Here is a 23,036-nt window from a genome sequence, read left to right as displayed (position 1 = left end):
GAACGAGTCTTCGTATTCGCAAGCAAGCTCGTCTCTTGCAGTTTTAAAGAAGAACGAGGGAGAAGTAGGGTGGAGTTTTCAAGTGGAGACGCGGGAGAAGCCCGGAGGAAGCTCAGCCCCTGCCCCGCTACGCCCCGGAGCAACCGGAGCCGCCCTCCCCCCAAAATGCTCAGTTCTCCCCCTCCTACGCGCACACCGCCAAGGCTGGCGAGATGCCCCTGTTGCTTTCTCAGGGCAGCAGGCAGATGTCACCGTTACGCACAGATTAACACACAAATTCCTTCTCAATCTGGTTAGCCCTCTGAAAAACCAGTTTATTCATGCATTCTTACACGTGGAGAGCAGTCCTGAACAGTACGGAAACCGTTGTTGCAGAAAGAACATTTAGTATTTACATCTAAGTTTGCTTTACTATGAAGAACATTATGTACATAGAAACTCTGCGCATTTAACATACACAACAGTTTACAGGAGCTGAAGTTGACTGCTGTATCCAGTATGATAATAAATAAAGCCTAAAAGCTGACAGTACAACAAAATAGTGAAAGTGTTTTTCTTAAAAAGTGTTTTGGACTTGATACCACACTGCCTTGATTAAAAAAACAAAAACCAACAAAAAAAAAGAAAAATTACTCTGCTTTTTCCTTGTCAGGCTGCAGCCTCAAAAAAAGCAATTAGTCCATCTTGATCACAGCCATCCAGAATTTCCAGAAGAAGAGGGACTTTAGTTTTCACATTGGTGCCTTTAAATTTAAATTTATCTATGAAGAGATCCGTGATCATACCTGCAAAGGTAAAATCCCAGGACTTATTATTTGCCTTGTTTTCATTATGAGGTATCTCTACTTTTACCTCATTATTTACCAACTGTTCTAGTTGATTCTGGGTTTAGAGACAAGACTCTTTCTAAAACTTCACGTTTTAAACAATTATTTACTTTTAAAGAAACCCAAAACACTGTTAAAACAGCCCAGATTCCAGCTTCATTCCAAAGTTTATATTTCTGCCTTAGAATTACCCACATCTGAAACACTGGAGAGAGGAACTATCACAGGACTCTGCTTACACTATGTATATCTATATATAGTGTAAGATAGATAGATAGATAGACAGATGGACAGATAGATAGAGATATATCAGAGAGTCTGGTAGAGACTCTCTGATCTGAAAGCTGTACAGGGAATGCCAGAGAAGCTTGAAGTTTCCTTCACTAAATTAGATCATCTTCTACAAGTCTCCCTTTCCAACCCATGGGCCTTTTTCTGTTTTTCCATATTTTGTAACACTAAACCACTTAATCACTCATTTAACTTGTATAGACTGTTAAATACCATCCTGATTTTGAATACAATCCTTAATCATGTCCATAAAAGACAAGGATCACCCAAATGTAAGAAGCTGACTATTAAACAAAAAGTAAAAAAGTCACTTGCAAATAATCCTGGTATTTTAATTCTCAGTGATATGCTTATGATGCCAAAACAACTTTAGAAGTTCTAGGGTGCACAATTCTTGAGAACCTTTAGAGTTACTCAAAGTTTGGAGTAGCATGCAAGCCATTTTCAGTATGTGGTAGGTTTTAGTGCCTCACATTGAACTTCTGATTTTTATGATCAAAACCAAGTAAAATATGAAGCCCTGGCTGTATGACCAAACAGACATATATACTTTATGTACCTATTGTCCTGAAGCTACCCAAGTCTACTCACTTACCAAAGTATTTCAGTTCTGCTCATACTGACTTTGTAACTGTTTCAGTCATGTCCAGCACGCTCTCTGGACATTAAGTTGCATTTAAATAAGAAGCTGAATTGATCAACAAACCATAAAGTCTCTCGAGATGTGCAGGTTGTCTCTTGTATTCCTCAAGCAACTGATCTGCCTCTTCCAAAATGCTGCGGTATTTTGGTAGCAGGAAGTCCACATTTCCTTCATGAACTTGTAACTCCTCAAAGACATTGTAAATTGTAAGAATTAATAGCAGTTAAGCATCATAGGAGCATAAAAGTAAGAAGAAATTAAGCCTGGGTGTGACAGGAGGAAGTACTTCAGAGACAAGACAATCCCCTTCAAAACTAGCAAGAGTTATTTTCAAAGTGCCTCTTTTTCTGATCTCCTAATGAAATGCCAGGTGTTAGCTGTCACTTCATAGACCAGATTCTCAAAATCCCGAGTGTTACGGCTTCCAGCTCCAAGTACTGCCAGAATAGGATCACACCACAGCCAGCCTCTACAGAATGAAGCCTAATGAAGGCTCACAGCCTTCACCATGTCTTCATTTTCGGAATAAGTGAATTCCTAGAAAGCATAGCACATGCTAAAGTCTGAGGGTAAAAGTAAACTCTGAAAGTATCACTCCGTTTGTGACAGCAAAAAGTTTTAAAGACCTCTTCTAAAATGCCCCAGTCTACCATCAGACCAATTTAAGATGGTCAATAGTATAGATCTTTTTAACTCCCACAAAGGCTGTTTGTTCTTTTCTAGATGAAAGGTAATTATGCTATGCATCATGAGTCTGCTGGGACAACAGCTTTCACCAGTCATCGGGATATTTTACTGCCTTTGAACAAGTTATCGAAAAAGTAAGTGACAAAAAAAATTTGTCAAAAAATATTTGCTGCCTAAAAAAAACCTAGAACAAGCAAGATGTGCAACATCATTATTATTACACAAATATAAATTGCATTAAGAATAAATTCTCTATTATTCTCTATCTCTCCAGTTTGCCAAATCAAGCCCAAGCAAAATACTTTTGATGATAATAAAGATACACATTATTTTCATTGGTAGTCAGTTTTTCTACTAACCAAAGAGTTCTGACGAGTAGTATTTGATTCCCCTAAAGGACAACAGAGAACTAGTTGTCCATTTTCATTTCCCTGCCCCCTCAAAAAAAATACCAAAAGAGATGATGGCAAGTTTTGGGCAGTAAAATCCTGGTTGTTGGAAAACGTCCAAGAACTGAAACAAGCTGCCTAACTGGTACCTCCCAAAGACTAACCGTTGAGGAGGGTATTGAGCAAAAGATTATAAAGCAAGTAATTCAAATATTATGACACACTGCGATGAAGTTCCAAAGCAAGGAAGTCACACCTGGCCTGGATGATCACCCCCAGACCTAAAATACTTGCAAAGGTTAGTGGGAAGAGACAAAGAAGGAACTGGAAAATAACAGCAGGGGGAAAGAGAACATTAGATGATAAAGCTGGCTGCCTTCTACTGTCCGATTTAAGCATCCTCAGCATCAGTCAGTAATCCTACATGTTAATTCACTAGTTATATAGTACAAATGGGAATTTTCCTTGAAGAAGTCTGTCTCCTAGATAAGTAAAATACATGTCCTGGGAATAGAAATGGAGCAGATACCAGTATGACACACATCCGACTTAAGCCCTACATCTTGGTATCTGACAACATAATCCCCCCCTAAAATCCTTCCACGGGAGTTCAGATACTTACTCTCAAAGCATCTATTAAGTGAACCTTCTTGGCCAACAGCTGCTGATACTCTAATTTGGGGTGGATAAGCTTTAATGTGTGCCTCACAGATTCTTCATTTATATCTAGCAGGGAGTCAAAAAAATCCAAGTGAGCAGTACATACTCCATTGATAAGAACATAAAATGAAGACAAGGACAACAAAATAGAGAAGAAAGTCTTACCATATGATATGTTGAGATTAATCTTCCTTTTAGTAGCCTCTTTGGAAAGCACATCTTTTAGGATGGATATTGTAGAAATGTTGTCAGACTTAAAACATCCCTCACCTTTTCTACAGAGGAAGGAAAACTTCAAATGAACAAACTTAAAACACATATACATGCCTTAGATTTGTCCCTATGTTAAAATGGAAGGCCTGTAAATTAATGCCCAAATCCAATAAAGCAACCTCTCTAAAGGCTGGAACAGTTCTCCATGTATCAAGTGGCTGTATACATACCTACACTATTCCCTCCTTCCCCCTGTAATCCTGACAGAGAACAGATTGTTCCAGTCAGTAAGACAAAGTACTATAAACAAGTCTCAGATATACACAAAGCAGTTATCTTTATTGTATGCAAGAAGGTTATACAAGTTAGATTTCTGCCTGTATAATTCCTCCTGTTTTATCATCGCAATACCTTGAAGCCAAACAGCAAGTTTCAATACCAATAGGAAAAAAACACTCTCTCCTTCCCTGCAAAAAAAACACCACCCAACAACTTCCTACATTATGAGTTGACAATATATATGGTAAGCTGGGAGCTGGCTGCAATCTGTATAACTACAATTAATTTTTCCCCACTTTACAGTTCCGTTTTCAGGCAGATGTATGTAATTTGCTCAAGTAAGATAGATCTAATTAATTTGAGAACAGAATATTAATCTTAAACACAGAAATAATAATTGCCTAATATAAGTTGCAAAAAAAGGTTTTCAGATTAATGCTTATCATGTTTTTGTTTGTATGAGTATTAAATGCCTTTTAAGTTATTTCTGTTCCTCAATACCAAAAAAATGAAGTTAGAAAACAATAGGCATTACACAATCATTTCACTATATTGGTTACCTATGTTCTTTAAATTCTAAAAGCAACCCATCATCTTAAAAAGATATCAAGCCTTTCCTCCCTGGCATTTTTTTTTTTTTGGAGCAACTTTGTTCTTTTTGGACCAAGAAACACCCTATTCAAGTTACAGATTGCATCATTGCTGGATAGTGCACATCCCTAGTAATGTCTGACAATCCTTTTTAAAAAAAAGATTCCTGTTCTCTTTAATGGGAGTTTTCATGAGGCTGGGGCTGAAGAGGTCAACAGCAGTTTGTGTGTGAAACGGTACTTGCAGACTGTTCAAGAATGAAAAAGACAAAAGCCCCAGCGTAGTCACGTTGCACTTTAGTAATTGTATTTTACCTGTAAGTACTTTCGAGCTGTGTACCCAGGAAGGTGTTCTGAAAATAAAAGGTGATACTCTCTCCAGCGGGAGTCTTTTCAGGCACCTCAGGCAAGCAAAACACAACCCACGAGTGAATTTCAGCAAAACTGAACTGGCCTTTAAGCGTCAGTGTATTCATGGGTCTATGACATTATGGAAAAAAAATACAAAACAAACCAAAAGTTAATAGTTATGAAGGAGGACCATTGTCAGTTTACTGGTTATCCATATGAAAAAAAGTTTAGTTCCACACGAAGATTTCCTTTTAATCAACACCCTGTAAAAAGTCAGGTATCTTGCTAAGTAATTACATATTGCAGATTACAGCTACTTTTCTGTATTTCAAGACAAAAAGCTATGTGTACATTCAAGTTCTATCTTCTAGTAGGCATGTCAGAACTAAATAAGAAACTAGTTGGAAGTTTTTGATGTATCCCATTTCAAGTTGTTAAACCTGAAACTCATGACAGAAGTAAATAACTAACAACACAGCAAATATGACTAAGAGCCTCAACAGTCTCCCATGTTGTAAACCACAAATATAGCATTTACATCAAGAACGAGGCATAATGGAGCTCATTTGCACATTGAGTAAAAGCATTTGGTATCACTCCTTCCGTTTTGTTTTGAAGTAGCCAATACCTTGGTGGCAATACAAGATGTTAACTGAGGGTGGGGAAAAATCAAGTAGAAATTGCATAAAACAGTAGGTTCCTAACAGAGAGGTAAGGGACAAAAGAAGTTTTGGCTCAGTTTTGGAGCAAAATTAGCTACAGGAAAGAATTACATTACAGGGGTGGAGGGGAGAATGAGGCTGAAACTGAAAAGACTGTGGTTACTAACAGAGGAGAGCTTCCTTTTCACCACACCCTCAGCTGTACTAATACATGGGGCTGCACTATAACCCAGGTCAGTAAAATGAAAAATAACATGAGCACAAGGATGAAGAATGGCAAGGAAAATGGGAACCCATTAAATCTGCATTTTCTGTCAGAAAACCCATAAAACAGAGCTACAGGCTCAAAATTGTAGGTTATGGCTTAGAAATGACATCCTTAAGAGTAAATGATGTTCCAACTGGACTGTGTCAATTTTCCAAGAGAAAAAGGCATTAAATATTCTTTGCAAATACCTGTCATGGTCAATAGAATGAGTTCTCTGATGAAGCGAAAGTGGTTTAATTTGATATTGATGAACTTGGCAGGTTTTTGGTTGAATTCTTGGTGTTATATATGCTTGAAGTGTCCCATACTGTCCTTCAATTGATCGAACCTGCAGAAGTAAAAGCAGAACCCACAAAAAAGAACAAAAGGGAAAAGATTAATTTACCATGATTTGGAAAATTGTAAGACTGTAATACTTCAAGAATATTGATTTACTGGATAGAATGGTGCCACTATGAATAGAACAGATGAAGAATGCTTTAAAACTAGATAAAGTAGTGTCCAATGAAGTACTGGTATACTAGATGAACGAAATATCAAGAAAATAAAACCCGCTAACTTACTTTCTGATCAGTTAAAATAAAAAGTCTGTAACTTGTTTCTAATTCTTCAGTGGCCTTGTTACTTTTTTTCTTTTTCTTTTTTAATTAAGGAAAAAAATACATTCTCTAGCAGTCGGCCATAAAGAATAGATCAAAGAATTTAAAAGTGTAAACTGAATTTCAAAATATGTGTTCATCCCTTCGTAACAATCAGAGTTCTTCCTGAGCTATTTTTGGGAAAGAAAGAGGCCAGATATAAGTTCAAGTCTCAGAACACCCAACAAGCAGGACGTCCAAACACATTCAAGACACGGTATGCACTCTCCACGCCTCCGAGGACACCGCAGTGCACCAGGCACTGCTCTGCTGAGACCAGCTACCCCAACTGCACTAAATCTGCCACTCACACAGCACTGACAAGAAACAGGAGTGTCCCACCTACACCACCGACACAGCTGTGAAAGCAGGTTCTGAGGTTTCAGAGCTACTGTAACAGCTTTATGTAAACAAAAGAGCAGACTGGGGTTCACATACAGGTTTGCTTTATAACCTTGATTATATCCCCTATTTTATAGGGTCTCAGAACTCAAAAAGCAGTGTTTTGCAGGAAGACATCCACTTCAATGTTTATAATAAAAATAAGTTAGTAAAGAGTCTTTGGAAATAAAATCTCCAAGACTTAAAAGCTGCATTGCCTGCATGTGCACAGCCAAAGTACGAAAAGAATGAACTCCATGTGGCAGGTGTGAACCACTGGGGATCCTCAATGTATTGCAGCAAGGTGGCAGCAGAACCTGCACAGATCGAATCCATCTCATCAAGAGCCAAAAGCAACAGTGATAGTACAGTGTTTGGATGACACACTGCACTATGATCACACACAACAGCAAGTTTATAAATGTTTTTAGTGGGAGAGTAAAAAAAAACAACCTTCTTTTTGTGTATCATGAATGTATTTGATTAATTTTTCTTGTGTTACTTACTCTTTGCCTAGTATTTTTAATATTAAAGGTGGCCTAGGTCATATCCCTAAATTAAAATAAGAGAATTGAGACACAGGGAGATAAAGTGACCTGCCCAGAAATAAGCACACTAAGAGCATTTCTTAAGAAGGGGACCTGGGAAATAAGAGTCTTAATTCTGCACACTAGGTCAATTATTGTGACCTCACCAAAAAAACCTGATAACCATCCCCAACTTCCCCACATCTGATGCAGGCTTAATTTTCTAATTAAGATAATAAACACATTATGCAGGCTTAAGTTTCTAATGATAATCTGTTGACTGAGAGTTTTGCATAAACACAAACATATCAGATTCGGAGGCTGCAGTGTTAGGTGACTACATAAAAAGAAAACCTAGAGCCTGCATGCATGTTGAGGATTTTCCTAATTATGATTTCCTTCATTATCTCCCCTGGTGGTGGCCACAAAACACATGAGTTTGGTGGATTGTTAAAAAAACACCCACATGCCTTTAGTATAATAAGCATGGAATGACCGGATTTGCTTCCTCTCCAAAATACAAATCCAGTCTATGTTCCCTGAATACTCCCCAGTGTAACTTCCTTCAAACACTTCTGAGGACAAACAGTGCCAGAGCTTTCCCTCCCATGCCCCTCTCTAAGTTCCACACACTGTCTCCAGAATCAAGTATTTTCACAATCTGTGATTTTCCCACAGGTTTTATTTGGAGCATTTTACCTTAAGTTCGAGTCTTGTAGTATTTGCTTGGCATCGGTAAGTTGCAAGAAGAAAGTTGCTATTTGGCTGTAAACAGGAAAAAAAACAAATAAACAAACAAAAACCCCATAACAAAACAGAAAAGTAATACAAAACAGGCCTGGGGATTCAGAAACGTTCTACTGGTGGGTTTTAACTTTGATATGTTCAGTAATTTTTTTTGCTATTTAAGTACAGCTATCATACAAAAGTTAAATACAGAAAAGTAATCTTTGGTTTCCTTGAATATTCTAATCTATTTTAACTACGGTAGAATTTTTAAAATTTCTCTATATAAGGAGAACTCAACTGAAGCCTCTTACAGTCTTTAAAACCACCATAAAAGTTACATGGATATATACTTTTCATCTGAAGAATGCATTTCAGCCTGCCCCACACATCTGCAATATTAGTCCAACATCCAAACACTAAAGTAAGATCAGTAAGAAAATACACCAACACTTCCCCCCCAATTAATCATTATAAATTATGAGAAACTTAAAATAAAAAGTTTATTCCTGAAATCTCCAGGGTAGTCCAATGTTATGCAAATTTCTTAAAATACTTAGAGGACCATTACAAGAAAAAAAGACTTCACAGAAGAATTTTATAATGCTAGGGTAGTTTTTGTATTTTTCCCCTGGCCCTAAGCTTCATTAGTAATTCCATAAGTATTGAACTTTATAATTATGATATAAAAAATGCATTTAGGCATATGACTCCCCACACAGCAGAATTTTCACACTCTAAAGTGATTTTTAAGAGATGAACTAAGAAATACAATGTTCTTTACCTCAATTTCTCAGAAGTATATCTGGCAAATCCAGAGAAGAGAGCAATAATGAATGTGTCTGTCACATTCCTGATGAACCAGGAAATAAACACGAGAGCAGCTGCTCCCGGAGCCTTTTGAACATATTTAGCTTTGCCTTATGTCCGGACCTGGCACTGACTCCTAATTCTGCAGTATCTCTAATGAAACTGAGCTCTTCAAAATTACCAAATGAGTAGTTTAAACTCAATATATTTAAAATTACAAATATATAAACCCAGTATTAAGAGATTTCATCATGCGATCTCTATAATCTTATTTGTTTCGCTTACCTCAGAATCACAGCTGCTAAAACTAACAACAGCAGAATTTTTTTCCACATCCAGCAAGTCTATTGGGACATCACTCTGCGGAATATGAGAGGAATGAAAAGTAAAGATCTTAGGCTCCTGAGTAGCTTCTAATGTATTTAGCTTCTAACTGTCATCAATTATTTTAATAAGGGAGAGGCAATGATTGATTCGTCCAAGATGTAAAAGCCTAACAGACACACAGTTTACTACTTAATCCCAGAGTTACATGATGATCTTTCTCTTACTCTCTTATGGAGTCCTGAACCCTTGCGTGACTGGCTCACAACTACTTCAGTGTAAGATGTGTAACTACCTTTCAGACATGAAAGTATACTTCATTCATATGCATGAAGTATATTCACAATTGAAGTGTTTCCCTATTTTAATTGGAGGATTACAATATTCATTCAATAAACCAAGGATCATATTACACAATTATTAATGATCCTTTTACTTACAGGAACTCTTCTGATAACAGACTATTTCTTATCCAGATGTGTTTTCACTGGAATTAAAATTAAATCTAACACGGTTTTAAAAATGAGATTAAAGGGCATTAGAATCATTAATTACTTGATTTGGTACTGCTTTATAACTTCACAGAAGTGTCAGGAAACATTAATAAATATGCAACCTACTTCCCCCAAAAATATTTTAAAAACAGTTTTATTGTTTTCTCACAGCAGAGGAATACCAGATACTGCTTTGTATTTCTTTAAAGAAAAAGCTGTAAGTTCTAAACTCTACATTAAGTTCAGGGCTAGAGCAAACAATTTCATTATTCCTCACTTAGCTATGAAAACAGCAGGTACTACAGAGCTGCAAATTAGCTGTAGCTTATCATTGCTCTAATAACATCCTTATTAAGATTTTTGTTAAGAAGTGAAGAGTAAAATCCTCCAGTAGTTCTGTCCTGTTTGTTACAGCCAATTCACCTCACAAATTCCTCCTTGTCAAATTTTTCTACCCATGCATATACCAAAAGAAGGTAATTCAGCACCACTACTCTTTCTGACTACCAGAGATAACATTAATTTCAGCTGATGCAGTAGGAGGAATAACTAATTAAGGTTGCTCTACTTGGCAGGAGTATTTATGACCAATTTCACACAAATCAGATGTTGTTGCACACTGAAAGTTCACAGGTGGCCCATACCATTCTAAAATTAATTTTCCATTACAGAGGGTATTTAACTGGCAAGTGAGAATCTGCACCTCATTTAAGATTTAGTGAGTTAATGACTGTTTAAATAAGGAGGGGCATGTGAAAGCAAACACAAAAGTTATAGAAACCTGCTGTACAGCAGGCATTTTGGTCTATTTTGGTAGTGTAATGTTGCTCTGTTCAATGAAGGTTTAAGTTGCATTTGTTCCCTAACATGCATTTACAACAGTTACTTCAACATTGCCAGGCTATACACTTCAATTCCCTCTTAAAACAATTCAGACATTTTAAACCCCACATATTCAAGATACTATAACTCAGCTTTTTGAACTAGAAAGTCTCTGAATGTTTCAAGAAAGCCAACAAGAACAAAACCACACCCACCTGTACCAGGACGTTGTCTATAGCTGTCTGCACCTCCAAGATGAGACTGTAGCTAGCATCATCCTTATTTAATGTAAACTTATCATTCACACTAAATGCAGGTACTGATGAAACAGCAGTGCTGGACTGAGAAGACTGCTGGTATTTTTCACGTTCCTGAAGTACTTTAATCTGTAAGTGTTCCAATTCGTTCCTAGAAAAGGGAAACCGCATATATTGTCTTAAAAAAAAAAGATCAGCTATAAAAGCTACCCAAGAAATTAGGTAGATTAAGCTCACAAGGCAATCATGTTTATCTTCTGTCCACAATTTTCCAACCGGAAGTGGCTGGTGACTCCCCTTCCACATACATAAAAGAGATAAAACATTAACTGTATCACATGAAAATGTAGATACTACTGTACCTTGCCAAAAGAGATTTCTATGAGTCACAGGAAAGGATAGCTTTTTTCCTTCAAGAGTACAATGCATTTTGAATTATGTGCTAGTGACTACTTTCCTCCCATCATTTAGAAGCTATAAGCAGCATGGAAGAAGGGAATCTTATCTTGCTGATACTGAGGAAGAAGGCATTAACACATCAACGTGTGAAGGCAAGATAGAAAGAGACTGTGAAATGAGGCTGCTATTCATTTCTACTTTGAAAATGCTTGATTCTGCTTCCAGATACATTAATGACATAGAAAATCCAGTGAGATAGGAAGGAAAGATGACATTTCAGCTTTTAACATTTCAATTCTTCCATCTAAATTTCTTTCTAGTGCAATTACCTTAAGGATGAAATCTTGCTCTGCATTTCTTGACTTAATTTTAGTTCTTCACCTGATCCACCTTCTCTATGGACAGGTTCTGTAGTCAGTCCTGTCAGCCAGCCTAAACCAATATATGAAGTTTATATTCCTTGTAAGCTATAAAGAAAAGTCTACACTCAGCTTTTGTATGCGTCAAGTGATGTTTGTTCCAGGTACTAAGTAGAGAGAATGGAGACTTTAATTTATTCCTTTCTTTGGAGGATTAATCTAGACACTGAGCATGATTTTTTTATGGGTTTCATTCTTAACTTACAGACTAGAAAACATTAGTTATTCTTTTTCATTGAGTACTTCAAGCAATAGATCACTCTGTGGCAGATTTTACTTGAGAGCTTAATTTTTTTCCTACCTCTGTTTCTCTGACAAAACTTTGAATGATTGGCAGTACTATAGTTGAAAACAAAACAAAACAAAAGCTGCAATGTGTTTATAGCAAACTGTATGTTGAAAGGTGCACTTTTAGATTGAATGTATTGCAGCAGCCTATCATAACAAAACAATTCATATGAGATGAGGTATAAGAGTCTTCCAATCATGCACAGACTACTTAAAAGAAGTAGTCGAACGCAATTATTTCTCAATAACTGAGAACTGTATCTTGCCAAAATACATGATTTTGAACACAAGAGGTTTCAGTAGGCTAATTTTTTAGCACTGAAGATAACCAAAAATAGAGAATTAGCAATATTTTAGCTCCCAGCAGTTAACATATGCAGCGTATCTATCATGGCCTCTGTGACGGGTCAATAACTGGAATCCTACAGAAGGGCTGCTGAGACACCTCACACAGGGAAGCTTTATTTTCTACCAAAAGCAAAATCAACACAATTTAAAGCTCTGTGAAGCTGAAAAGGAAGGAAGTTACATAAAAGATGGGAAAAATTATGTATGTCTATCAATATTTTTAATACAAAAAACCTCCAAATAATTCCTTCAGACATATTCATTATTTCATCACAGTTAGGCAGCAGTCTACACCAGAGAACAACCACCCACTGTGTTACACCATGGAACACATCATGAATATCTTAAAATATAAAAACACCCTTAAGTCTAGGAAACTTTTAAAGTTTAAATATTAAAATCGAAGAGATATTTTCAGCAAAACATTATCCTGGTCCTTTTAAGAGATGTGAGCTTCACTAACAACATAGCCTGCTTCATCTTTATCACATCACCATATGCAACATTTACTGAGTGAACGGTATGAAGCTTACCTGAATATGTGGATGCTAAAATTTCATCATACCCATCTTTTCCTACACAGCCACCCTGGATTGATGCAATGCTCTCTGATAAAGCCTTGAAATAAATACATTCAAGCAGAGGGAAATATCACTGCACTCATTTTAGAAGTTTGAGGGGGTTTGTGGGGGTTTTAATGGTTGCATTCCTCCTTTTACCTGCATTATAAAATACCTACATAGACCTACAACATCTAGACCTACACAGGAGTAAACCAGCTGGTGATTATCACAGCTAAATCGGGGTGCATTAACAAATGCATTTCCAATTCTACTCTGCATAACAAAGACATTAAAAAGCAGGTTCAGTCAAAACACTGATGGACAACATTTTTCTAGCAGGAATTAGCAATCTGACTGAAGGCTGAAATAATCACTGTAGATCAAATCTACTATTTTTAAACAATCATAATCAAAGTAATTATTCTCAGTAAAGTCCTGACAACTTACTTTTATTATTTTACATGTAAACCACAGACTGTACACAACATGGGGTTGTTTTTTCACTGAGAGAGAAGCACAGTATTAGGTTTCAACCAGGAGCGGCTTCAGTAGTCAACAGAGCCAAAACTTTAACATACCCTCTACAATATTTTGATTGTTGCTCAAATCAGGACTATTTCACTTTCTGGTTCTTAAAAAATAGGATACTGCTTTGAATTACATATTGTCAATATTGATGAGCTTATCAAATTAAAAACAAAACACACATTTTAGTAGTAATGATCTTGTAAATACATTAAATTTTGAAATGCAATTTTTTTTTTAATTCATTTTTCCAGCAAAGACGAGTATGATGAATGTGGGCTTACATGATCATATCGTAGGACAGGATCATCTGCACTCTCAAAGCTATAAATTTCTAGCACTCCATCATCTCGTCCAACAAGTAATTCTTTAACTCCATCTCCCAGAATGTCAAAACTATCAATACATAAGATGCCTATATGAAAAAGAAAACAAAGCTCACTTGATCTTTAGTCATTTATGACACAATAATACACAGGCCACATTCAGCTACACAAAAGATTCTTGGTCGGCTTTTAAGGTTTTATTAATGCAATTTCTGGATGAATCCACTAGAGGGCTGAAGTCCCTCACCTGCGCCGGAGGTTCAAGACTGTACAGTGGGTTTAACAGCAACCAATCCACTACAGTTCCCTTGTTGAAAAGGAACCCCCCTCCCTTGAACAGAGACCCCTTCTGATATTTAAATACTTTCCTTATGAAAGGTTTAACCTACCCTCCCTCATCAAATATTTCCCCAGATGAACTGTTTGTCTGTCTTTTCCTATAATTGACTGAGAACTATCGGTAAATGGACTATTGTGAATTGTGGCTAAGGTGACAGAGGGTTCTGACTTGCACCAGACCTGGACTGGGTACTGCTACTTGACACATTAGTGGACAAACCTACTACTAGCACACGTGGAACCAGCCTAGGACAACTAGCCTTGTTTGGACAGGAAAGACAGTTAGGGTCTAGAAGAAGGAAAAAGCAGTGAGAGAGTTTGTACATCAATTGATATGAAAAATGAGATGGAATTTAATTTTTATGACTCTACCATATTTCATATGAAGAGTACAGACATATTGGGAAGCATTTTAAGAAAATAATTCAGTGATAGCTTTTATGAGATAATTAAAATATATTTATATAGTCTATTCCCGGTCTTCTGCTTTACAAAGGAGCATGGGCTAATACTTGCTGCAGAAGCAGCACAACAAGGCTAAAACAGGGAAAGTGGCATACTATGCTCTGATCAGTTAAGCCTCATCGTGCAGCTTTAATGAAAGCCTTATTCCATTTTCAGACAAAAACCCTTATAATGGCTTTTTAAAAAAAACAGAAGAAAAAAAAAAGTCTTGCAGGGAAGATGCTAACCTTTCCTCTGAAGTGACTTTAAAACCACTGAACATCTGAAAAATCTGGCAGGTGTATTTGCACTTAGAAATAGTGCAAAATGATAAAAACCTCAAGTAATCATATATGATTCAGCACTGTTTTGCAAACACCACTTCAAAAATACTGTAAAAACAAAAGTATACTAAGGTACTGGAAATAATATGAACAGAAAACCCAAAGCAAGACAAATTGATTATAATTATTTATAAGAAAATCAGAAGAATGAAAGAGAGCTTATTAATACTGCATACTGACATAATTACAGTATTCCTCCAAAGTATCTATGACTAATATTTCCTGATTATTATACTCGTAATAAATCCTCAGATGTGCTGGAAAGCTAAAGAGCAAGCGATTGAGACACATACCTCCTCTCTTTTTTTCATTACCAATTTCCCACTTAGGTATAGGCTTGGAACCAGTAATCTGGGTAACACCCAGTTTACCATCAGAAGTTCCATACACAATTTCTTCTCCAGAATCACCTAAACACATAAACTGAATTTAGAATTGATAAAAATCAAGTACATCAACTGAAAAGGTTTCCAGGTATGGTGTAGTCACCCTCTACAGACCAAGGGAAAAAGAAAATACTAACATTACTGTTGTGTAACAGAACTGTCAGGCTTTAAAACAAAAACTAAATACATGAAAACTACACCTGTTCATGGCTACCACTCTTCTGTGTATGAACGCCCCCCTGCACTGGAATTCTACCTAAAACCTATTCATAATGCAATACTTTAAATTTTAGTAAAGACAGGCTATTAAATTGCCTTTACAGAAGAGAAACAAAAAGATTCATTCAGAACACACATTCAGTAGCAAATGTTGTGCCAAGACTTAAGCAAGTAAGAACTATTTTTCCAAACCAGCTCTGAATGTCATTGTCACACAATCTAACTGAAACTAAATTAAGCACCAGATTAACACACTAAAGCGATTTCTATTAGGTTAGAACAGATTAGCAAGAAGAATGATCACACTATTTTAAGCTTGATCCCTTCCACAGTTTGTGAGCTTTACTCAGTATTATCATCCATCCACGGATGGATGCAACAAGTGATTCTAGTTATGGGGATCCATGTGTAAGAGAAACCCAAACACAGAACTTTGCTAACGCCCCCAAAAGTCCAGTTCATATTTACACAATGAGACCACCTTATGTCTCACTGCTCTTGTAAGAGGTTTGCAATTACATGTGAATATAATTCAGGACTGTCTAAAACACTCATATGTGTGTGTGTACATTCATTTGTATGTAAGAAATGACTTCATATAGTTTTCTGCTGCGTTTTTAACATCAGCTTAAAAATCAAGGCAAAACGTAATTAACAAATACAAGGAATAAAATCTTAAAAATGTAGTAAAATAACATTATTTAGTTATGTGTATATTCAAAATCTTGTTACCCCCATTTCCATTGTTTAAAGCAATAACAGTAGGTGGTCCAGGAACTTCTACTTCATACAGCAAATCAGATCCCTAAAGACAGAGAGAGCTATCTTGAATGAGTTTCATAAAAAACAAACAAACCAACCAGAAAACCAACCAAAACAAAAAAGTCCACCCAAACACCAACCACAAACCAAACCAAATCAAAACTCCACATGCATAAAAATAAAATTATTATGGACAATAGTAATGGCTATGCTTCTACTTATACAGACTCTCAATACCAGTGTGAGAACCATTTCTAAGCCAAAACATGGTGAAGTTTATCTAAATAAAACATAGGAGTCTTGAAATGTGTTATTATTAAAAATAACCCGCAAATTTGTCTGGCAAATAAATTTGTTAAACCCCTTAATATCACTCAGAGACTTGTCACAACAGTAATTTGTGAGAGCAAGAATTTCCAAACTGATACAGACATATACATTTAATTCCCTTGTGTGAGCACTTCTAGTTAGAAGGGGCCAATTTGTTATTTACTTCCACCTATGAATTCCAAAATCTATTTATAGTGGGTTTATTAATCCTAATTTTGCAAGTTTATAATCATGATTTTCCATTAAAAAAACAAACAAACAAACAATGTACCAGCATTATAGACAGTAACACTGTCAAGTAAGACACAGTATACTTATCCTTAGAATGTTTCAGCCATGCTGATATACCAATTCCCTCGAGAATTAGTCCAATTCTATGGCATCAATACATAAAACATAAACAAGCAAGTATTTTAACCTGTAAAACTCTGAGGACTCTATCCTGACATGCAAGTACCGGTGTAATGCACTTCACTTTATCTACAGGAAGACAGAGAACATCATTGATTTTATCTCCTGATAGGTAGTAGTGCTGGTCTTTGCAGTCGCAGTAATGGTTGTAGATATAGCTTGCACAGAGGAAGAGATCTGCTCCTGAAATGTGCCTGGGAAAAAGAAAACACATCCTGTAGCGTCTTCTCAGGATAGCTGCACTGATAGGCTTTTAGCCCTACTATATGCATGCACTACTTCTTGCAGATTCAAGGTATTAGAGGCCTCCCAAAAATGTTCCAGATATTAAAACCCAAGTTTTTTATGAATGCTAAAACCACATGACTTCTGTAGCCCTCAAATTTCCTATTTTGTTTTCATGTAAAATCCTACGAATATCTTTATAAAAGTGCCACTAATAAATTTTTATTATATTAATTCTTCTCAAGCCGGTTTATATATGGCAGCATCTTCCAACACGATCCAAAAAGAGAAATAAAAAATTTGTTCCTGTTCTGCTACAGGAAAGGATACGGTCATGATACACTGTGGCAATAACCCCAGCTCCTTTCACCTGTATTTGCATTGATGTGAGCGCCTGCAGACCCCTCCCAAGCTCCCCTACACATTCTAAACTTCACCATGATTTTCTAAGTTCCTTCCTACAAGTCACAGCACAAGCTAAAGCTGGGCTGGCACTCAATGTTACCTACAAGCACACAATATAGTAAAAAATTATTTCAGAAAATCATAAACTAATCATCTGCTACAGCTATGAAAAAAATGCAAAATATCATACATACATAGCTTTGATGTTTTCGGTGAGGTTAGTTTCAAATGACAGAAACTGCTTCCCTCTTTTTGTGAAACCTCTAACTTCTGATCCTGTAGCCACAAAAATTTTCTCTTGTGGTGTATTAAGAGCTCCTCCCAACTCCAATCTTGCGATTTTTTGGCCTGGCAGCGTCTTGAACACTGGCTGTAAACAGAAAAGCAATTTTCATTATCACGATATTGTATTTACAGTAATCTTTTAACATAAAGAATAATAAATTTGCTTTACAATTTCTGCCAAAACTAAGGATACTATGGCTTATATGCAGACAAAAATAACGCGTACACTTGTCTTCAGAATCATTTAGAAGTCAGTAAATATAAACCCCTGTAAAATATAATAAAGTAAGACTTTATTATCTCAGTGTTATTCATCCACAGGAAAATTTCAGCACTGGTAGTAGCTGTAATTTTTTTGTTTGTTTCTTTGGGGTTTTCTTAAAAGAACACCACACACACATGTGATCCCTTCCTCCCTCTTACATGTTGCATTCTTATTCCAGAAGACTACACAGATTTCTTTGTAATGCTATAGAGTCTTTATGAGATGGCTATGAACTTCCTCAAGGAGAAAAACCATAAAATAAAATGATAACTTTTTATTAAGCTGGGCATAAGTCTAGGCTCATAAAAAGCAATCAGTTTGTCAAAATCCCCTAAGGTGACTTAGTGAACCACTGAAAGTTTCTGTCCAGTCACAGTAACTGAGTATGTGTGCAGGCTTAAGCCCATCTGAATCGCAAAATAAAGGGTGTTAAAGTGACCTTCCTTGTGATGATACACACTAGTGTCCAACTCTACAACCATGGAGGACCATGTGCTTGTCCAGGCATGAGATCAACATGCCCTCATCACAGCTAGGTATCAGTCCACAGGTATCTTATTTCCCACATCAATAAAAACAGGCTTTTAAAGTTCATTAGGGAGAATATTTTAAAAATAAACTTTTAAAAGGTACATTTCCACTTACCACAGCTTCCCCTTTTTTAATGCCAAAACATGTAATGACCCCATCCTGATCTCCAACAACCACCTTCAAAAGTATAATACATCGTTATCTTTTATTACATGCACAAATATTTTTTCCTATATTAACCATGTTTTTCTGTATTTAGGTACTTCAAATTCTACAGTACTTAATTTACATAGCTATATGTAGGAAAGCTAGATAAACTACAATAGATAGGACACTAAATTCTAAGAGCAATAATTTAAATGATAGCATTTAGAACCCTTTTTCTGCTTCTAGTTGCACATGCCAGGAACCAGCAGGTGGAACGCTCCAGAGAGGCATATTTGGGAACAGTTGTATTTTCATACTGAGAATCTATTATTAAAACAAAAAAACACTACTATTTTTATTGTGTTTTCCTAAGTTCCCTTAGCTTAAACGTGTGTTAAGGAAAATGTAAAAATAAATATTGAATCTATATTAAGTGTTAGCAGAACAGAAATGTAGAAGTATGCAAGAACTTCCTTGCAGTTTCAGCGATGCTTAAGTTTTGAAAATTCCTTATAGGTTCTGAAAGTGTTCCAGCAACAGATTCAGACTTTATTCCCTATTTTATTTTTTTTTCAAAAGTTCTCCAAAAAAAGTTCCCAGGGTTTGGCTCCGAAGTTTTCCCCGCCGCCGCACGAACTAAAGCAGCTGCGGAGACGACCCCCAGATGCCGGCGCGCCCCAGAGCCAGCGCGGGAGCCGGCGGGAGCCCCGGGAACGAGCCCGGCGCCGCGACAGCCGTTACCTTCTGCGTGGCCTTTCGCCCCGAGGCGGGCAGCAGCCTCATGGTCTTCTGAGCCGTCACCGCGACCTGGCGGAACACACCGGTGACACCGAGCAGGCTCGGGCAGCGGCAGGGGCCGGGCTGAGGGGAGGCGCGATGCCGCGGGGGCCGTGACAGCGTCCCCGCCCCCCTGAGGCCTGCCCGGCCCCGGCCCCGCCGCCCAGAGTACCGGGACTCTCCTTTGGGCTTCTCGCTGGCCCCTCCGCCCCCGCGTGGGGCCGCCGGCCGGTTCCCCCTCACCGGCCGGCCGCCTCGCCCCACCCGGCCGTCCCCGCTCGCCCAGGCCGCTCGCCGCCCGCCCCCCGCCGGGTGACAGGCTAACCGCCCGCCCGCCCGCAGCCCGGGCCCACCTGCAGGTAGTCCACGCGGGCCAGGCTCAGCTCCATGGCGCCGGCGGGGAGCGGGCCCCACCGGCGGCCGCGGCCCCCGCGCTCCCACGGCCCCCGTTACCGCGGTAATCTCGCCCGGCGGCCCGTACCGCCCCGAGCCGCCTTCCCATTGGCTGGGGTGGACGGCGAGGGGGCGGGGCCGCGGCGAGGCGAGCGCTGCGATTGGACAGCGTCTAGCGGCAGGGGGAGGGGCCGGGGCCGGCCCCGCCCCGCTCCCCCCGGCCCGGTTCCACCCGCCCCGCTCCCCCGGGGCAGCACTGGGGGCGGCACGGGCGGCTGGCCGGTCCCCCGTCTCCCCCCCCCCCCCCCCCCCCCGTAATCCAGGCTTTGGTGCCGAGCTACCGCGACGAGATGGAGTATCAGTAAAGTAGGAATATTTTATTTAACAATGAAGCATCGGAGGCATCGTTTAGAACAGTGTAACAAAATACCAGCCCGGCGCCGAGTCTGAATTTTTAAAAAAATCATTTCTACCACATAAAGAGTAGCTTTGGACTGAGTTCACATTACCTTCCAGAGCTGTCTGGGTTTTTTTTAAAAAAAAAAAAAAAAAATCTAGTCCTTCCTCTCGATAGTAAATATGCTAAATTAAGAAAGGGCAGTTGTGGGTACGTGTATAGACAACCATGTTAAACAGTGCTACTACAAGTACATCCACACTTAACTGGTCTTCATTAATTCCTTGTAATCATACCGTGAGTGCTCAGCTTAGACACAGTACTAGCATCACTATTAAAGAACAAAGATTTCAAGTAATCCTCCACTGATCTCTAGGTGATTTATGGCATGATGAAAAATCCTATTTGTACCCAGTTGCTGCAAGGAACAGGATGTTCTGAATGGCTGTATCTGTTATTTTCATTTTTTCTTGCAAATTTAGTGCAATTTAGAATTCTCAATATGTACTCATGAATCCATTAAAATATCAGCAGTTCACCCCATTATACCTTTTTAAATGCATAAGTGCAAAAAAAAAAAAAATTCTTGCTTTCAGACAGTTAAAATGAAGAAAGTGATTTTTTTGTGGTGAGTTAATAAAATTTCCTAAGACTAAATTCCAGAGAAGCTGTACATAAAGTTATTTAGTGCTAAAAATCTACAATACATTTTTCAAGTATAAGATACTGAAATATTATTGCCAATAAATAGTTGTGCTGTAGTCAAAGCCATGGTTCCTTTGTTGAATCATTCACATCTCAACATATTAGGATTTAGTTTCTCACTGAGTTTATGTATTAAAATTGCTAACTCTTCCGTTGCTTGGGACTTATCTTCCAAAAGTTCATAGCGAAGACTGGAGATATCCTGTTTGATTTCCTTTAATTCACCTGTATTAATCATTGAAAGAAATACTTGTTAGCAAAGTTTGTCATTCATTCAATACCATTCTGTCAAGTCACATCAGCGCGTATTTCAGATTATTATCTCAAAATGTTCACGTACGGGGTGGGGCAGGAGGCTTTACCTCTTCTTCATTCTCAATGAGATGTCAGTGTATCTCCACCCCTAAATAGTGCTAAGGGTATTTTAATAGTCCATTGAACTCTAATGTTGTGCAGAACATCAAAGATTCAAAAAGCGCTTTACAAAAGTTAATGAATTAATCACAGCAACACTGCTGAACAGCTGGTAAATATTAGTATCCCCCATTTAGAGAGAAAAGACAAAGAGATTTTTTTGTGATGTGCCAAGATCACACAGGAAAAGTGTGGCAGAGCTGGCAACAAAACTCACAGCTTCTGAGTCACTCTCCTCTTCCTTACCAATATCCTTTGAATTAGAAAAAATCAACCAATTTAAAAATATGTTACAATTTGACACAAGTACAAAAAACACATTTAAAAGAAAAGAACTGTCAAGGCCAGGCTCATAACAAGCAACAGCATGTTTTCCATTAATGGATATTCAGTTCAAGAGCAGAAGCTTTTTAAAATATTCAAATAACTGATCTTCCAGCAAGTGTGAGGTATGTGAACTCTTACACAGTATCCACTGCATGAAATGATTTGTCACATGAAATAAAAGGCTATGAAAGAACACCTACATTCTCTAGTGATGCAGAACAGGGAAAAGTCCCTAGACTTAAATTGCTGCAGTACATAAGAATGCAGAAGTTTTCTATTTAGAATATAGTAGACTTCAAAAATCCTATCTTTAAAGGCTGGGTCTATACTTTGGGTACCAATGAGATGGGCATGATGACTGAGGTGCAGGGGTTAGCTGATTTGCTTAGTGGACTCTCTACAAAATTGGTGATAAAGCGAGAACCATGATGTCCCCGAACTGTGATTCTTCTGCACTGTCTTGCTTATCTAAACTCACACATGCCAATATCAAACAGGCATCCGGGAAGTGGAGGGACTTGTACAGCCCTGCACTGTTGGCCAGAGAACAGTCTTTTCATCAGCCACCAGGTAGATGATTTCCCCCATCACAGAGCAGGAACAGGAGGAAAGCAATGGGAATTCAGGAGGGGCACACACTGAGAGGAAGAAACTTTGAGGGACTTTTCTGCTACTTTCGTCACTCACGAGCTCCGCCCTACAGCCCCACAGGATGGGGAAGACTCAGGGTAACTGACAATGCACAGTGCTGCCTTCTGAAGGCACAGTGTGGAATTTAATTTATAGCCTTCTCTGCTCCCTGCTTCTCACTGCAAAATGTTCCAGGTAAGCAGAGAGTAACTACGAAGCAAAACGAAACCTATGCTGCCTTAACTGAGAGCACAGCCCATTCAGGCCCCTCGCATCACGTACGCACGCAGCTGCCTGACGTTTCCACACCAGTAAAAGCTGTTCTGATCTCAAGTTGTTCATCACTGCACACCAGCTGGTGAGCACAAGGCTGACAGCAGAGTTGGCTTGGGTAAGCGTTCCCGGTGCGCCGAAACCAACTAAACTAGCCCAGACCAGAAGTACCTATGCCATGCAAGTATATTTTTCTGCTGGCAGTCACACAGATTTCTTACTGGCTGAACCATGATGGCTATAACCTCCAGCCTATGGAGAACAAAACCATTGCTGGGGTGTTACATTTGCAAAAGCAGAGCCAGCCCTGGAAGGGACAT

General features: G+C 38.3%; 2 protein-coding genes across 3 annotated transcripts in view; both read right to left on the bottom strand.

Moving 5' to 3' along the window:
• Window positions 1-288: 288 nt before the first annotated feature.
• BBS7 (Bardet-Biedl syndrome 7) lies at window positions 289-20,074 on the bottom strand. Its single transcript, XM_042796808.1, has 19 exons — window positions 19,931-20,074; window positions 19,542-19,607; window positions 18,768-18,830; window positions 17,767-17,942; window positions 16,950-17,136; window positions 16,172-16,244; window positions 15,128-15,244; window positions 13,666-13,796; window positions 12,827-12,911; window positions 11,568-11,670; window positions 10,798-10,990; window positions 9,228-9,302; window positions 8,106-8,171; window positions 6,049-6,188; window positions 4,895-5,059; window positions 3,663-3,772; window positions 3,460-3,563; window positions 1,825-1,948; window positions 289-785 (listed from the first exon to the last, which is right to left on the bottom strand). Exons 1-19 carry the CDS (start codon window positions 19,964-19,966, stop codon window positions 649-651), a joined length of 2,151 nt encoding a protein of 716 aa, XP_042652742.1. The 5' UTR covers window positions 19,967-20,074; the 3' UTR covers window positions 289-648.
• Window positions 20,075-20,326: 252 nt separating this feature from the next.
• Window positions 20,327-23,036, bottom strand: part of TRPC3 (transient receptor potential cation channel subfamily C member 3) — a 45,409-nt gene continuing 42,699 nt past the window's right edge. For both annotated transcript variants that reach the window (XM_032997863.2, XM_032997865.2), the window contains one exon: window positions 20,327-21,297. In XM_032997863.2, coding sequence (XP_032853754.2) covers window positions 21,155-21,297 — 143 coding nt within the window. In that variant the 3' untranslated portion in view covers window positions 20,327-21,154. The remainder of the gene's footprint in view (window positions 21,298-23,036) is intronic.

The sequence above is a fragment of the Tyto alba genome, unplaced genomic scaffold (assembly GCF_018691265.1).
Source record: "Tyto alba isolate M040663 unplaced genomic scaffold, T.alba_DEE_v4.0 Super-Scaffold_23, whole genome shotgun sequence".
Classification (NCBI taxonomy): Eukaryota; Metazoa; Chordata; class Aves; order Strigiformes; family Tytonidae; genus Tyto; species Tyto alba.
The sequence above is the reverse complement of the archived record's forward strand: the minus strand, read 5'-3'. Positions and strand labels throughout refer to the sequence as shown.

Coding starts and splice junctions, on each gene's coding strand:
- BBS7 (XM_042796808.1), bottom strand. CDS start 19,966: ATGGAGCTGAGCCTGGCCCGCGTGGACTACCTGCAG. Junction 16,245..16,949: donor GAGTCCTCAGAGTTTTACAG/GTTAAAATACTT, acceptor CTCTGTCTTTAG/GGATCTGATTTGCTGTATGA. Junction 11,671..12,826: donor TTTAGCATCCACATATTCAG/GTAAGCTTCATA, acceptor ATATTGGTTTAG/GCTGGCTGACAGGACTGACT.